General features: G+C 44.5%; 1 protein-coding gene across 5 annotated transcripts in view; it reads left to right on the top strand.

Moving 5' to 3' along the window:
* AMOT (angiomotin) overlaps positions 1-17,126 on the top strand; it is a 67,571-nt gene that overhangs the window by 30,395 nt on the left and 20,050 nt on the right. For all 5 annotated transcript variants that reach the window (XM_054169399.1, XM_054169401.1, XM_054169400.1 and 2 more), the window contains exons 3-7: positions 363-1,281; positions 8,282-8,735; positions 10,490-10,634; positions 12,461-12,553; positions 15,058-15,203. In XM_054169399.1, the coding sequence (XP_054025374.1) occupies positions 410-1,281; positions 8,282-8,735; positions 10,490-10,634; positions 12,461-12,553; positions 15,058-15,203 (1,710 nt within the window). In that variant the 5' untranslated portion in view covers positions 363-409. The remainder of the gene's footprint in view (positions 1-362; positions 1,282-8,281; positions 8,736-10,489; positions 10,635-12,460; positions 12,554-15,057; positions 15,204-17,126) is intronic.

Genomic DNA, 17,126 nt, shown 5'->3' with positions numbered 1-17,126 from the left:
GTATTTCACTGTTGATAGCCCTTAGTGTAAAGCAAACAGGGCTTAGGCATTTTAACCTGCATTCTGTGAGTTATGTCTCCTTTCTGCCTGAAAGCAGCCTTGCTGTCTGAGGGATTGGTATGCATCCCCACAGCCTGCATTTGATTGATATTGCTATAAACTTGCAAGTCACCTTTCATCACCTTCCCAGGCATTGCCCCCTGGCATGCAAGTCCTTCTTAGGTCAAGGGCCTTAATGACCCTTATTGTTATGGGAACCTTTGGTAATCTAACCTGCTTTTTTCCTGTATTTCAAGACATTGCTCTTAAATGCCTCTTGCTTGATCCACTCAGGCGCTAATAACCATGTCTCCTTTCCTTAGGTCAAGGGCAGCTTTTACATTCCACCCAAAAGGCACCACAGTTTGAGATGAGGAATTCAGAAGAGCAAGCAGCTACGACAGTTTTACAACGCCTGCTGCAGGAGCAGCTCAGATACGGAAACCCAAATGACAACCGTAACCTTCTTGCCTTACACCAGCAAGCCACAGGAAATGCCCCCCCTTTCAACAGCACCGGGAGTCCAGCATCTCAGAACGAAGGGCTGAGCTCCCAGGACCACCAGCTTGTGACTCATGCTGCCCGTCAGGAGCCCCAGGGCCAGGAGATACAGGTGGACAACAGCATCATGGAGAAGCAGCTCTCCCCGCGACTTCAGAACAGTGAGGATCTCCCGACCTATGAGGAAGCCAAAGTCCAGTCACAGTATTTCAGGGGCCAGCCACATGCTAGTGTTGGGGCAGCGTTTTATGTAACAGGGGTCACTAACCAAAAAATGAGGACTGAAGGGCGGCCCACGGTTCAGCGGGTGAGCCCAGGGAAGGTCCATCAGGATGAAGGACTTAAGGACCTCAAGCAAGGGCATGTCCGCTCCTTGAGTGAGAGGCTGATGCAGCTGTCCTTGGCCACCAGTGGTGTCAAGGCCCACGCTCCTGTCACGAGTGCACCGCTCTCCCCCCTCTCTCCACTTTCTCCTCAGCAGTCCAGTGATCCTTACAAAAATTCTGGCTCCAATGAGTTCTACAAGAACTCAGTACCGCCCCCTTCCCAGCCCAGCATGAAAGGAATGGAGCAGCGGGGTCCTCCTCCGGAGTATCCTTACAAAAATGTGTCCACCCCATCTATGAACTGCAAACCTCAGGACTCGGGACATTTCTATAGTGATCATCGCATGAGCCAGCAGGGAAGATCTGATGGGCCTATGATGAGGTATCAGCATCCCCCTGAGTATGGGTCAGTCAGGTAAGCAAGATCCTAGAACTCCATGAGGAAGACAAGCATAGAACTCAGTCCAATGCCCTCACTCCTGTGAGGTTTTCTTCCTGGAAAGATCCCATCTTTATTGTAATAAATGATATAGAAGATGGTTTATTATGTGAGGTGACATATTGAGTTCAGGTACAGATTGTGTCTGGAAGGACTGTATCCTATTTCAGTAGCTTACCTAGAGGGACCTGAAAAAAACCCAACAAAACCACACCACAAACAACAAAAGCCAAACCAAAACAAGCCGGCTTGGTTTTGCGGCATGGGGAAGTTTAATGCTGAAGCTCCAAGTCTCACAAAAGCCAGAGTTATTGTGTGATTCATTGGAGAACCTTGCAGTTACTTATTGAAAGGCTTAAGCTGCTCTTTAATTACATTTGCTCAGACAAAAGATTTATTTTAGGGTTAAACTGCATCTAGATGCTATGTAGGAAAGGAGAAAGTGAAATGTAAGCAACTATGGTGCAGGAAACAAAAATCACCTGAGTTTTCTTTATAGAGTTCTTCAGATGTTATTTTTAGTGGACCCAAGTGTAGGAATGGAAAGTGGAGCTTGCTTTGTATCTCATCCCAGCCTTGGTTTTGCTGATTTCCTTTGCATCGTTTGAAATCTCAGCCTGTTCTGGCTTCCTTTAAGATAAGGAGCTGATTTGGCTTGCGCCAACCTCTGGTGTCCATGTGAGTAAAGATGAAGTTTTATTCAGGTGGGCTAAAAATAGAGCAGGCTTTGCTATACCTGTTTCTTTCCTATCACTCTCCAAGACCAGGTGGGATTTGGTATAATGATTTTGGCCTCATTTTGAAACTTAAAGGGTGATACAACGGAGCAACAGGAGAAATGCTGAGGTCTCTGTGCATTTGTGCTTGCGCATATTGTGTTGTGTTTTGAGCGGATCCTGAAACCCAGTCTGATTTGGGACCAGAGTCTGTGCTGAGGGGAATGTGAAGCTGCTCAAAACCTTCCTAGTCCTATGGAGAGCTATTTTCAGAGTTCGTCCACCATTGTTTGTGATCTGAAATGACTTCAGCAGCATACAAGCCTGATGAAAAGGCCCTTTGATCTGGCTAAATAAATAATAAAGAGGCCAGGAAAAGGGGAAGTAAAGGGTTTAGGGGGGTAATGATTGTAGAAGCTCGTTGCAAATGATTTTGAAAAATCAAAGGCCTCAAGTCTCTATGCACACAGGAAAGAGATCCTGGATGGTTCTGCAGCATCAGAAATACTCATAATATTACATGTAGTGAGTCTGAAACATAGCACGCTTGCTGTTCAAGGAGAGGTATTTGAAAACACGCCAACAGTCAGCTCCTCTAGACAGGGTGATTTTTGTCTGTATTGGATGGATCCTGGCTGCTTTGAAAGAACATGGAGGGGGGGGGAGTGGGGAGGAGGAGAAAGGTTCAGCTGGCAAGGTTTCCAGTAGGGGAAGCAACTGAAATTTGTCTTCAAAGCATTGAGAATCTAATGAGGTTACTTTTTAACCTAAATAGCTTCACAGAGAAGAGGTTTCCTTTGCAAGCAAATGCTGCAGCAGTAGAACAATTGCAAGACTAATCCATAAATTACAGAGCAGGGTAGCAAGGGAAAGGAGCAAGTCCTCTATTCCCCTCCCTCTCCCACACACTTTAAGAGAAACTGTCATTTAGACAAGAAACCTTCTGTGTTACTAAAGGTGCAGCTGGGTAATGGTGTGAGGATTTTAAAGACAACTTTGGGGAGCGTGTTTGCCTCGCACCAGGCAGTGCTAACGAGTGTCTTTGCAGCCTGGCTGGAGTGATAAAGTGTTTGCAGAGCCTCCAGCTTTCCTGTGCAGCAGCTCTGCGTTCCTCTGGGTTAATTTGGATTGGTAAATGTGTGCATTTTTTGAACTGTGCGTCAAGGAAACAAAGCCCCTTCTTTCTGCTGGTGAAGCCACACCCTTTTCTGCGGGTTTTTCCCCTCATTGTTCAGGGGAATTTGAGGGTGACCTAACGATGCGGTTAAATAAAACTCGTTGAGCAAGATAAACATTGGGGAATTCACAGCATTCTCATGCTTCACCCTCCCCAGTCTGGGAAAGGAATGGGGCTGTGTGGTAAGTTTAAACCAGTCTGCAAACAGTTTGCCTCACCTGCTCTTGGGCGGTGTAAGTTTGGGAACACATATATGTTCCTAATGATGTTGGTTTAATGTAAATACTGTGCATGCCTGAGGCATCTGAGCTGTTATTTGGAAATATAAAGAAGGTTCAGAGTGGGACTGGCAGCATGTGAAGCTCCAAAATCCTGTTCTCTTCCCTAATAACTGCACTTTAGCATCGGCAATGAAAACAAACCTTCAGGTCTAAGAGGAGAAGAGAAATGCCTTGGGCTCAGTGTCCCGTGGGTTTGGAAGCCCTCCTGTGCCAGAACAATGAGAGATGAGGAGAAAGGACTCCTGTTGATGTAGTTTTGGGTGCAGAGGAAGCTCGCTGTCTCTCTGATTCAAGTGCCATCCTCTGCTGGGAGTCCAAATGGCTGAGCTCCTGCTGTGGTGATTAATCCCATTGACTTCACAGAAACTTTCGGAGAAGGAGTTCTGCAGAACTTGTCCCATAATTAGTAAATCACTTCTGTGCACTGCGTTCCCCTGAGCAGCATCAAAGTGGGGGATAATCAGGTATGACTAGGGAGCAGAACAAAAATGCATGGGTTTGATTTCAGCGGTCTAATCAAGTGGAGTCTGCTCCCTCCCGCAGTCAGGGTTTCCTGGTTTGTGCAGGAGAGCTGGGGAGGAGAGGGGAACTGTAGTTTCTTGAGCATGAAACAGGCAGGAGGTGCTGGGAAGGCAGGAAAAATTTTAACGAGCCAGAAACCTTTCCTGATCTCATCATTCTTCTGCCCCCCTCACTTTGTGGCTCTACCCGCCAATCTTCTGCGTGACTTGATGTTTGCAATCCTGGCAGACTCCTGATGGTGAGGTTTGCTTGCAGAGCTGCTCTTACTCCAAATCTCTGTCTTCATGACTTAAACGCCAGTGTGACCCTTGTGGTTGCAAGACCATAAATCCAGGTTTGTATTTGGCCCGTGTGGTGCATTTCTCCGATACGCACCAGGGAAGCAGAGATCTGTGCATGATACAGTCTCCAAAAAGAAGTTGTGCTCTTAAAGTTGTGCTTTCAGACTTGCTTGTGGAAATTACTGCTCTGAGCTTTTTTCCTTCATGTGGGGTTTTCAGCTCTTTTATGACTGCAGCAAACGGAAGGAGATTGTGTAATTCTGTTTTCCATGTATTTGGAGAGTCTTGCTGCTGCATTTTTGCATGAAGTGGTTAGTTGGGATGTAATTTTGATTATTGCTGCAGGGTTACTCAAGGACTGAGCTCTCATGGAAGGAAGTTTTTACTACTATTCTATCAGCAATTCTATTAGGTGACCCCAGTAGTGATGTATACCTTAAAAACTTGCAGTCTGGATTAAGTGTTTCAAAAAATCTCGATACCGGCCAGGAGGTCCAACAGCATCCTGGCCTGGATCAGTAGTCAAGCAGGGCAATGGAAGTGTTGATTGTCTTTCTGCACTGGTGAGACCACACCTTCAGTGCTGGGTTCAATTTTGGGACCTTTGCTACAAGAAGGACATTTTGGTGCTGGAGTGAGTCCAGAGAAGGGCAAAGAAGCTGGCAAGGAGTCTAGAAAACAAGTCTTGAGAGGAGTGGCTGAGGGAGCTGAAATTGTTTAGTCTGGAGAAAAGGAGGATCTAGGAAGACCACCTTCTACCTGAAAGGATGTTGGAGTGAGGTGGGTATTGGTGTCTCTTGTAATAAGCAATAGGATGAGAGGAAATGGCCTCATGTTGCACCCAGGTGAGATTTAGATTGACTATTAGAAGAAATTTTTTCACTGAAAGGGTGAAACACTGGAACAGGCTCCCTGGGGAAGTGGTCGAATTCCCCATCCCTGGAGGTGTTTAACAGATGCAGGGATGTGGTGCTGAGGGACGTGGGTTAGCACCAGACTTGGTAGAGTTAGATAATAATTGGGAGTCAATGATCTTAAAGGCCTTTTCCAAACAAAGCAAATCTGGAAGTTCAGTTGTGCACGTTTATTTCTGAATCTCCCAGTCCCAAATTGGTTTACCAGAGAATAATTTCCACAATTCTCATGTTAAGTTACGAGGTCTCAGAGCCAGGTATTTTAAAGCCCCAAAATATATATAAATATTTCATAAGACAAAGTAGTGGGGATGCTGAAAAGTTCTTTGAATGCCGTATGTAGAAGGTCTGGTTGTCACCGTGAAGTTACAAGGATTTAAAATCATGGGTTTGTGCCTTTTTTTTTTCAATGTAATAGGATGCATTACCCCAGTTGTGTTATCTTGTTTTGCTGGGAATATAAACCCCTTTGTGACGTTTTGGAAGATCTAACGCTGTTGGTATTACAACAGAACTAGAGGCTCCCAGCTCTCGTGTTTCGAACCCACGAGGTTGGTATCATTTCAAGATGACAAGAGGCTTCGGATGCGAGCGCCAAGATGTTGGAAATCTTGGAAATGTATTTTGTTTAGAAATACCCAGCCATGATTTCCTAGAGTTGTTCCTTACAGTAGGTTATTTAAAAGGAAAAAAAAAAAAAAAAAGTCATTACCAGGCCTGTCAGTACAAAGACTGTCCCTTCAGAATGTAGCTGCTGCTGTTTTCCTTTGGCCGTCCGCGTGTTCATTAGGGCTCAGGTCCTGCAGAAATGGTGAGGTTCTGCCTGTGGTTCTCTGCTGGCAGAGTGATGAGATGTTTTTAGTCAAGTAGCTCAAATTGGCATCTAAATAGTCCTCATTAGCCTTATATTATTAACACACTGAGATCAGCAAACTCAGTCTCCCAGTGTTTTCAGACTGGAAGAGAGTATTTTGTAGGTTCCAAATTGGGAAGGTGGTTTTTTTGCATCCATGAGGCAGATGGAGCAATGTATTTCTTGATCAAACTTCTGCAGGTCACCACAGTTTAACTGTCACAGCAAGGTTATTCTCTAATTGATTGTAAAATCAAAGTAGAGGAGTGGGCCATTAGGTAAAGAATCAGCTCAAGCTGATGGGGGGTTTCTCAAGATGAAAGGTTTTAACTCTGCACATAACTGGATGAACTGGGAAAGGAGCTGGAAACCACCTGTGACAAACCAGGTAACCTTGAGTGTGGCATGTGATTTGCCTCATTCTTCATCGTGAGAATTGGCAACTAATGGTAATGAAATAAATGGAATGGTGGCTGAGCTGACCTCCCAGGAGGGGAAGAACCAAATTGCTTCTACTAAACTGAGCATTCCTGAGGAAATTAATTACACATCTCTCTTCTGCATGACCCCTGAGATCCTCACACTGCAGATGAGCATTTCTGGGGGGTAACGCAGCTCCTGAAATGATGTTACTGGCAGGGATCACAGTCACCCAAGTGTGAGAGAAAGAAAAACAGTGACTAGAGCAGTAATTATTTGTTCTTCCCCAAAGAATAATGGCTAGATCTGTCCCCCTGTTAGGAATTTGAGCATCAGCTTGACAGCTGCTCTGCACCTTTTCTGTGGGAAAGCAAGGAAAATGAGATGTAAGATGCATGAGATTGAAACAGCAAACCTTGGGCTGAGAATTGAGTATGAGGTCCTACATGTGCTGCCAACCAGATGTGAGTAATGCAGACGTTTCCTCTTTGGACTCTATGAAGAGTGTATGCGTTCTTTCTGCAGAGAACAGGAAGGATGATGCTGAGTGTTTGCACAGCAGCTGAGAAGGCCATTGTGTAACCCTTTAGTTCCCAGTTCAGCTTCACGCTTGCTGCTGTCAGTTGACATGCCACTAATGCTCCTGGTGTGGTGGGAGAACTATGCTGTGGGCTGTCTTCTACACCCAGTATTGCTGCTGCACTCTGCAAAGCCAGTATGTAGGGCCCTTCCTGTGAAGGCAGACATCCAGGTATTCTGTAGCAGCCATCATGACAGAAGCTATTCTGGCCAGGTGTAGCAACAGTGTGTGCTTTTCCAACTGCAGGGTTGAACTGTATCCCAAAGGCTGGGAAATTTTATCACAACAGGAGTGTTTCAGAACATACTGAGCTGCCAAACTGGGTCTGCACCAGGCTGTGCTCTGTGTTTAAGAAGATACTGGCTACAGTGTGGAGAGTGACTTCAGTTGTTAGAATAAAGAACATATAGAGAAGTTAAAGGTTGGATGTCTTTGGAGGAGGAAGCAAACCCTGCCTCCTTAGGTCATCCAAGAACGATAAACCCACACAGTCTTTTAAGAGAGATTTCCTACTTGGCTAATGCAACAGAAATTGAGCTGGGGATCTCCAGTGCCTGGGAAATGTGAGCTGGTGTAGCTTGGAGTTAGTTCTGTGACAGCCTCAAGCGTGTTATGGATTGCTAGGTCTGTCTTTGATATCCTGTAGAGGTTATTGTTAGGAGCAGTAAACATACCTTCTCCACAGGACTGAGGGTGGTTCTGAATCAAAAGGCTGCTTCTCATTCTTAGGTTTGTTTTCAGATCTTTTTAAGTGTCTCATTTGACCAGGCTGCAGCTTCTTGGTTGATATTCCAGAAAGCTGAAGTCCTTTTATTTTCTCTCTGGGAGGTTGCACATTTCAGACCATAACAAAAAAGCTCATTCCTAATAGTGCTCAGTTTAGCCATTTTATCCACAAAGTGTGGAGAAAAGTTCTAAAAATAACTTTAGTCAGTAGTTGTTGATGGAGTTTCTCTTACTATTTCTGTGCAAAATAAACTCAAGAAGAAAGATCTTTGTGTACTTATTTTCTGAGAATTAAATTGTGACTTTGAAGCTGCTTTGGTTTTTTTGGTGGTTTGTTTGTGTTTTTTTTTTTAAAGAAACTTACAAAAATGAGGAAAACTTCATATATGAGTCTTTTGTGTGGAAAGATGTGTGCACAGGAGCTACACAGGTCATCTTATGCCTTGTAACTTGATTTGTGCACTGTCTGCTGCATGACTTTGAAGCTTCTGCACTCTGTTTTCCAGGCAGAACCCAGATGTGCAGCTGCAGTTACAACAAAGACCACCTCACCACCACAGCCCAACTTCTTCCTTGACATCCCTGGGATCTTTGACTTTGCTTCAGTCTCCACCACCATCCAGGCTGTCCCCTTCCCAGCACCAGCAACCTCTGACTCCAAGCCAGGGAGACCCTGGCCTTCTGCCACGGACCCAGCAGCCATTCTTGTCCAACCAAGTCCATCAGGGAGATTTGTACCGACTATGCCAGCCCTTCCTAGGCCCACAGCAGCAGCAAGGCGATTCGTATTCAGTAATGTCCCGGGCTCAGCAGATACCTTCTCCGTATCAGCAGATGCCAGTAGATCCTTTTGCCATAGTTTCCAGAGCCCAGCAGATGGTGGAAATCCTGTCAGAAGAGAATCGGTCTCTACGGCAGGAACTGGATGGTTGCTATGAGAAAGTGGCCCGGCTGCAGAAGGTGGGTGGGGTTGGATGTCAGGCACTCTCCTGTGTCTTAGTATTGTCCATAATTGAATCATCCAATCTGCAACTGTTAAATTCCTTGCCTAAGGGACTGATCATCTACTTCAGAGTCTTTTATATGCAGATTGTTTAGTCTGTAGCCTGTCCCTCTGGGCAGCAACTTGACTTTGTCAGAAGACAGAATCAAAGCCTTCAGTTTTATTCTAACAGCTTATTGACTGTGCTCAAAAGAGCATCCTCGTCAGCTGTCTAGAAGAGGCTAACTTCTTGGCTTGCTTGGTTAAATTAAAGCTAGTGTTCTTAAGTCCAGGATAGCAGCTGGTTTAGTTTTCCCATCAGTTTAAAAAGCTTTATAGATTTGCAGGAAGGGTCTATTTGGAATGACACAAGATCATAGTCACTGAAGGAGGCAACAGGGGACATCGTTAGCGAACTGGCTGGCAGAAAAGTGTGCAGGGCAAGTATGGCTGTTATGGCTACATCAGATGTTTGGGCCATAGGACTGACACACTTTTGTTACTCTCAATACCACATAGGCTCCATGAAAACTTCATAGCTTGTTTTGAACCAAGCTATTTGCCACCTTTGGCTTTGAAATAAGTAGAGTAAGTGATGTTAAAACATATTAAACCGAAAGTATTCTGTTAAGACCCATCATTAGGATGCATGTGTAGAGGTATTTGCACTCCAGCCTCATAGGAGTAACATCTTGCTGACCAGGGGTTTAAAGCTGTGCAGCAGGTCAGCTTTGCTGTTGCCTTGCAGCTGTGAATTGCTACTTGCAATTTAGGACTTTGTGGGCCTTGCTGTGCATTTTGTACTGGGCAGTCTTCAGGGCCTTAAAAATGTGTGGCTGCTTAAAATGCTTTTGTGAGTCCAGGTGACCAGTGTGGCTCTCCACACTCATCATTCCCTGTGTTACTTCTTTCCAGGGACATATGTTAGCTTTGTGGGGTTTTGTTTTGTTTTTAAGATTCCTGGCCAGGAAATGCTTTAAAGAAATGTTTGACAGCTTCCTGAGAATGAAAGAAGGATAAAAATGTACTTCCCTCCACCCTCCTGTTGATCTTTCACTATAGACAATGCTGTTCTGTGAATCCATACTTCATGACTCGTGTGGAGGGCTACAAGTGAACTTGTCCTCTGGGTGGCCAGAGAATCTTTACACTGAAGGCTAAAGGAAGGATTTAACATACATTGCTGCAAATGTTCCTTCTTTCCATTTAGTAAATGGAACTTGAAAAAGCACAACTTCTAAGTTGTAGAAGTGTAAACACAGAATGTCAGGAGGTTTTGTTGTGAATTTGGGGCCACAACAATTACAGATCTGCAAGCTCATCAGTAAGACAGCATGCGCCACTAGCATTTTTTCTAACTGCCTTTCTGTTTTATTTTACTTAATCAACTTGATATCACATTAGCTATTTACATTTTTCCCCTCCCCAAACAACCAGTAGTGGCCAAACTGCCCTAGTCTTAGAAAAAAACAGACTACATTTGCACTTTTTAATTTTTTTTCATATATGAGGAACTGTTAGAACCTGGAAAGAGAGCCTGGCTCTGTGCTTCAGCCATTAGTATTCTTTATACAGAAGAATCCATCACAAACCTGAGATGGTTGTTTTCACTTTGCTATAGGTGTAGGTTTCTTTCAATAAAGAAAACTTGGAAGAAAGCAATCTCCCTTCTGAAACAGAATGAAAAGAATTATTAGTGATAAAATAGTGTTTGTTTTCACTTCCACTGCAGCTGGAAACAGAAATTCAGCAAGTTTCAGAGGCATACAAAAACCTGGAGAAATCATCCTCTAAGCGGGATGCCCTGGAAAAGGCCATGAGAAACAAGCTGGAAGGAGAAATTCGTAGGCTTCATGATTTCAACAGGGATCTACGAGGTGAATGAAGTAAAATTTCCTTATTTTAGTGATTATTTTTTAAAAAATTTTTATTTTAAATTGTTGTATGTTCTTGGCAGGTCAGTGTTTTGCTGCAGAATTCACTGTGCCAGCTGACATGAGCAGAAGATGACAGGATACTCTGGTGTATTCAGTAGTCTCAGATTTTAAGCTCTTGCTAGCAGTATGGAAAAGACAGGTTTAGGAGAGTGCTGTTGTCTCACATTTCCAGCCTGTTTCTCATTGAGAAGAAACATCTGACAAGCCAAATACCATAAACCAGATGCAAGTCTGGAATTCTCCCTTGTCTTATATCCCAGAGACAATTTGTACAATTTGTTGAGTTTATACAAATGGAAAGACTTTTTTGCTGACTGCCTAATCCCACACCGGGCACGTTCACTTCATTTCCTGTCCAGTGACCCTTTTGCACTGACACACAAACTGCAGAATGTCTGTTCTTCCTGAAGGTCTTGTCAGTCCTTATCAGTTTAGGCATCTGGTTTTTTGGATCTCCCTTCCTTTTCCAGAGTGAGATGTTATTAGTGTCTGGCTCTTGCTAAGAGGCTGAGGCAATGTGATGGCTGGCAGTGAAGAGTGATGTTGAATGGTATTTGACCTTAACAGAGGTAAAAGTTTATGCATTAGTTTGAGAGGCAAAAAACATCTGCAATTGGAGATGTTTAAAGGTGCACAATCAATCTTTTAAACTGTAAACTTAATTTTTTTAATGAAAGACTTCTGACTGTCCTGCATGGACAGGAGTGGCTCAGGGAACTGGGCCTGTTCAGCCTGGAGGAAAGGATGCTGAGGGGGAGACCACCTGGGTCTCTATGCCTCCTTGAAAGGAGGTTGGAGCCAGGTATGGATCAGTCTTTTCTATGTAGTAACAAGTAGTAGGATGAGAGGAAATAACCTCAACTTGTGCCAGGGTAGGTTTGGGTTGGATTTTAGAAGAAACTTCTTCACTAAAAGGGTTCTCAAACACTGCAACAGACTCCCCATGGAGGTGGCTGAATCCCCATGCCTGGAGGTGTGCAGAGATGTGATGTCCTGAGGGACATGGTTTAGCACCAGACTTGGTAGAGTTAGATAATGGTCAGGCTCAATGGTCTTAAAGGTCTTTTCCAACCACAAGGATTCAGCAGTTCTATGCTTCTGTGTCATCTGCTCTCACTGCCCCATGTCATTACCAAGGCTGTGCTCCCAGAATTGTTTTGCCTCCAAGAAGGAAGGCTATATGTTGCCCAGCGTTGTTGAGGACGACAGTACACAAAGGCCTACATTAAATGTTACTCATAATAAAGCACAGCATAAACATTTCATTCTTATTTTCATAGACATGTAAGTTCCTAATAGATGCAGCAGCAGAACTGTTAAGCTGTACTTCAGGGTTTTACACTTCTCCCTAAAGTCAGGTGATCAGACAACAGTGATTTAATCTTTTCACTATTAAGATTTAGTTGAGAATTATAAGGGGATCTTTTTAATTGCTTGGTGAAATTTAGCTGGATGGTAAAAATAAGGCATCTTAGGATTTATAAGAATGGAAAAAAATAAACTTCTTATGTGTTAGAATGGTTTAAAGTCATTTCTTTGGAACTCTATTTAACCTGTTTTGTCACATGGAGAATATTTTCTCAAGGACATAACTAGAAGCATTTCAAAAGTGCGTGCCAGCTTCTGAGAGGCATTTTACTTTCTGCTGTGTAGAATTAGGAGATCCATTCCCCTTGCTTGCATTAGAAATGTCTTGAGCAGATGTCACTTAATGCTTGGAAGTTCGTAATTATTATTAAAGTTCCTTTTGCTGAAATATGTTACAGAACGTATGGAGACAGCCAACAAGCAGCTTGCTGAGAAGGAATTTGAAGGCTCTGAAGACAATCGCAAAACCATCTCTCAGCTCTTCGCACAGAGTGAGTTACGTAGTCATCATGGGTCAGTAGAAACGCTCCAGTCATCCTGGGAAGGATAACACTGCAGCAGGTTACCATAGTTCAGTCTTGTCAGGTTTCTGCTGGGACAGAAGTCAGGGCAGTGACAGTCCAAAAGTGCCTGTGGAAAGGAGGAGGGATTGAAGAGTGTAGTGTCCTTCTGATGGCGTCTGTTAGAAATTTTGGAGCCAGTGGAGTTTGCAGTTAAACTGTGTATTTAACCCATAACCTGCAGGGTATTTTGTCCACCTGTTTTGTCCCCTGATAGCTTTGGACTTAAACCTGTCCAGACTGACAACAGTCCTAGAATGAGTTAAGGCCAGTAGGACTGGAAGTTGGTAGGTCTTCTATCTCTTTCCTCTTTAATTTGCCACTACCCTATCTAGTTCAACAGAAATAAAGGGAATGAACACAGCCTGCAGTGTGCTGAGCTGGGTAAGGGTCATTACTTCTGTCCACAACAGTGGATTTATTCCAAGGCAAACTAAAAGCCAGCTTTTCTCTCATCTCATAGTGTACAGATATAAAAAGATAATGAATAAAATTGCAAAATAGGGATTTTCAGTGGTGTAACACACACTGCTTCTACTCTGACAAGTGCTGCTGTCTCTCTTTTGTTGTCTTTAGCATATTCCTTGTGGCTTACATTGTAAGCAGATGGCTGACAGAATGTGAATTCAAAACTCCCTGTGGTAGTGCAAAGTCTGTGAGTTTAGTCTCACATCCAGACTGGATGGACTTTGAGGTTCATAGGTGTGGAGGTCAAAGCTATGAAGCCTCACATTCAGTTTCTCCTTTTGGATGGATGTGGAAACCATAGTGCTACATGTCATCAGCCCCAGCATTTCTAGGGGTGCTGGAGGCACTTGTCAAGTGAAGCAGTACTCCTGTGGGGAAAATCTGGGACAAACCCCCAAAAGCCTTGCTATTGGCATGTAGAGATTAAGAAAATAGACTGCCAGCAGTGACTGATACCTGCTGGCATAATGCCACCCCATCTCATCTCTGCCCATTTTCTGTAATATATTTTAGTGTGTTGGCACTTTCAGCAGCTCATTTCTTGGGTGGAGGAGAAATACTGGGATGGGAGAGATGGGGAAGAATAGGCAGAAGGTGACATTAGTTTTTGTGCTTGTCTTATGTCACAGGCTAGCTCTGAGCTGCAGCCAGTTTGCTCTGCAGAGTTCTGTTGGTGGACAGGTTTGTTTTGCAACCTGTGTGTGGGCTGCGTTGATTCCCTAGCAGAGGGAATCTTTAGCTACTCTGTTGCTAAAGCTTTGCTTCTGGCTCTCTGCTGGCAGAAGAAAGGGAATAATTGTGGCCCTGTAAATATAGTTATGCACATGCTTGCACAAATGGGCCTGTGTGCTTCATATGCAGTCTGTCCTAACACCCAGGATCTAGTTCCTGTTTTTCAAGCCTTCCACTCCTTGTCCTCATTCCTTTGTCGTGGGATATTGCTTTCTGGAATGCAGTTTCTCTGGTGTCATCAGCGCTGGGTGTAGATCACTGCAGGGAGTATTCTGTGGTTTTGTACCCAGTAAGTGTGTTAATGTTATCATTGTAGCTGGTTGGCTTGAGCTGGGAATGACAGCATACATGGAGGACGTCAGCTCTGTGTTGTGGCTTTGCTTTACACCCCTGTGTGATAGTCTCCAGTCCCCAGTTACTTTATCCTATTTATGTTTTTCCATGAAGGCAGTTGCCCTGTTCCTCAAACATAGCTGCTCCCACTAGCCTCAACTCTTTCTGGAGAGCAGCAGGAAAGGACTGGTTGCTGTCTTTGGGGTGACTTTAAAGCATGAGATATGAACTGACAGTGGTGGGCAAAAGGCTTTCTTGAGCTGTAGGACTGCTTTGAGCAGTGACAGATGTATGTGCCTCAATTCTGGCTGAGGGAGTCAGTTTTAAGGGCAGTAGAAAAAGACTGAGGAGTTTTCATTGCTCACTTATTTTCTGACTCCTCTGAAGGTACTGCCAGTAAAGTGGGACAACTGGGTGTTACTTTGAGAACGAGGACAGCTGCCCCAGGCAGAACAGCCTTCTTGTTTCTTGGTTCAGTGGGAAAAAAAGGAGCACAAGTTTTTCAGGCACAGAAGTCTGCTATCTCCTCTCCCCGGCCCAGGATATTTAAATTACCCAGTTTGTTTTCCGCTGCTGGAAGCTCAGAGGTAAAGAAGTGCCAGGTTTCACTACCTATCTGCATAATCAGAGCAAATTACCTAACTGTGTGAGTGATGCACCTTCTATTCCTTCTCACTAGTGCTGTGGCACATTGTTAGTTGGAGGTGCCATGCTTGTTTTTCAGGGTTACAAGTCCTCTTCCTTGAAAGCCATATACTTATTTTTCCCCTTAGCACTAGATTTACATTCTCTTTCGTGAGAAGCTCCAGTACAATCTTTCCTTCACCTCTGCAGTGAAAGACTCCTGAAAGCTGGAGTAGAGACGAGTACTGGCCATTGATGAGTCTCACTTGTTTTGACAGACAAAGAAACACAGCGGGAGAAAGAGAAACTGGAAATAGAACTGGCTGCTGCACGCTCCACCAACGAGGACCAACGGAGACACATCGAGATCCGAGACCAGGCCTTGAACAACGCTCAGGCCAAGGTGGTGAAACTGGAGGAGGAGGTAAGGATGCTGGGAGTGAGAAATTAGGGTATTTTGGATTCCAGTAAAAGTGGCTGTGAGAATGAGCTTGTGTTGTGCATATTGTAAGGTAATCTGCTGGCTTCAAAGCTGTTTCTATCAGCTTAGCTTTGTGTTGGTTTGCTAAACCACTGAACTGTGCACAGATAAGCCACAAATCTGTATTTCCTTGGAAGTGCTTTCGTCTAAGCAGCCATGTTTCATTTTCTTTTTGTTTCCACTGATAAAAGTGGGCTGGAACTGAACTCCCAGCCCTGGCAACCTCCTGAACTTGGCAGTAGTTCAGATCTGGATTGACTTTTAACTAATATCAAATGAATGCAGCTTATCCCCTTGCCAGGTGTTCTGCTTACAACAGGTTATCACGCTGCATGGTGCAGATCACCATGTGTGCCCAGTATTTATAATAAACTGGGCATGACCTTGGTTGTTTTCTCTCCCTTTCCTCACAGGAGAGGGTAATACATTTGAGCTGCTTAGCTGGGCAGTGTTCACAGCAGTTTCTTTTGTAGTCTTGTCCCTGCCACTCACACATGGCTCTCACCTCGCTGCCATTCTGTGTCACAGTGCCTGTCCTCTTTCCTCCCGCCTACTCCTTTCCTCTCAAAAGCTCCATTTCCCACTCCCAGCCTCTGCTTCCTTTACTCCTACTCTTCCTCCATGGAGAGTCTCTGGAGGAAGTCTCATGACCAAGCACACTTCCTCCACTGCAGATTTGTTCTCTCCTTCAATTCTGCATTCTTCCTGCCTGCCAGCACTCACCATCACCTGCAGTTGAGCGCTGTGCCCATATCCGCCTGCATCTTGCTGTCTTCAGAGACATTCCTCAAGCCCTCCCCTTGCCTACTTCTGCTTCTCTTCTCCATTTAGAATCCCACTGTGCCAAGACAGAAGTGACCAAATACAAATTGAACATCCTTCTCTTGTCTTGCTTGCCTTCCTCTTTTTCCAGGTACCAATGTAGCTGCCTCATTAATTCTAGCCTGCTCTTTGCTAAGATCTGTAATTACCTCAGTAGTCCTTCCCCTGAACCTTCCTGTGTTTCTTTCTCCGTTGTCCTTAATTTTTGCCCCTTGCAGAACCCTTCTTTTAACCTGCTCAGCTCTTTCAGGATATCTTTGAAGAGTTACCTGCCATCACACCTTATTAGCCTTTTTCACCAGTGCTCCACTTCACTCTCCTTTCTCAACCACATCAAATTCAGACAGTTGCTCTTCCATACTAATCTTAGAATAGTTTAGTTTGGAAAAGACTTTTAAGGTCATTGAGCCCGTGGTTTACCCAACTCTGTTTCCCTTCTCCCCTTGCTGCTGAGAGGATATCTTTGTCCTTCTCAATTTCCAACCACTCCTTCCTCCCCACCCCAAACAAGCACTTCTCTGCTTTCTCTCACACTGTCCTCACCTTCACTGCAGACACTGTCAAGGCAGCTTTGAAGCATTCCTTGGTGTGATGCTCACAACATAGTTGGCAGGGGCTAGGAGCAGAGCCTACTGCTGTTCACACTAACCCAGACTGCTTGGCTTGGCCTATTCTACATGCATGTTTCCACCTGTTGCCTCCAGCCCCAGACGCAGGCTGTGAGCTTTCAGGGCAGTGAGCTTTCATTTGTACAGCCCTTAGCATCACCAGGCTGTGGTCCATCACTGGGCAAACCAGGTTCTGTGCAATGCAAATTACAGAACTAAAAAAAGAAGACCAGAGTCAGATAAATGCTTAAACCTCTCTGGCCACACTCAGCCTTGCACACAGTTGACAAGTCAGTTGATTTCACTAATTGCAGCATCTCCTGGCAGGGCTGACTTGCACCTTTGTTGCTCAGGGGGACAGGGAGCATTAGGTTATAGGGTAATTTAAATGTGACATGATTCTCTTTGGCTCTAAAAGTCTTCTGTCATTTGATCC

This window comes from Dryobates pubescens, chromosome 18, assembly GCF_014839835.1.
Source record: "Dryobates pubescens isolate bDryPub1 chromosome 18, bDryPub1.pri, whole genome shotgun sequence".
NCBI lineage: Eukaryota > Metazoa > Chordata > Aves > Piciformes > Picidae > Dryobates > Dryobates pubescens.
This window is presented reverse-complemented; position numbering and strand designations above follow the sequence as displayed.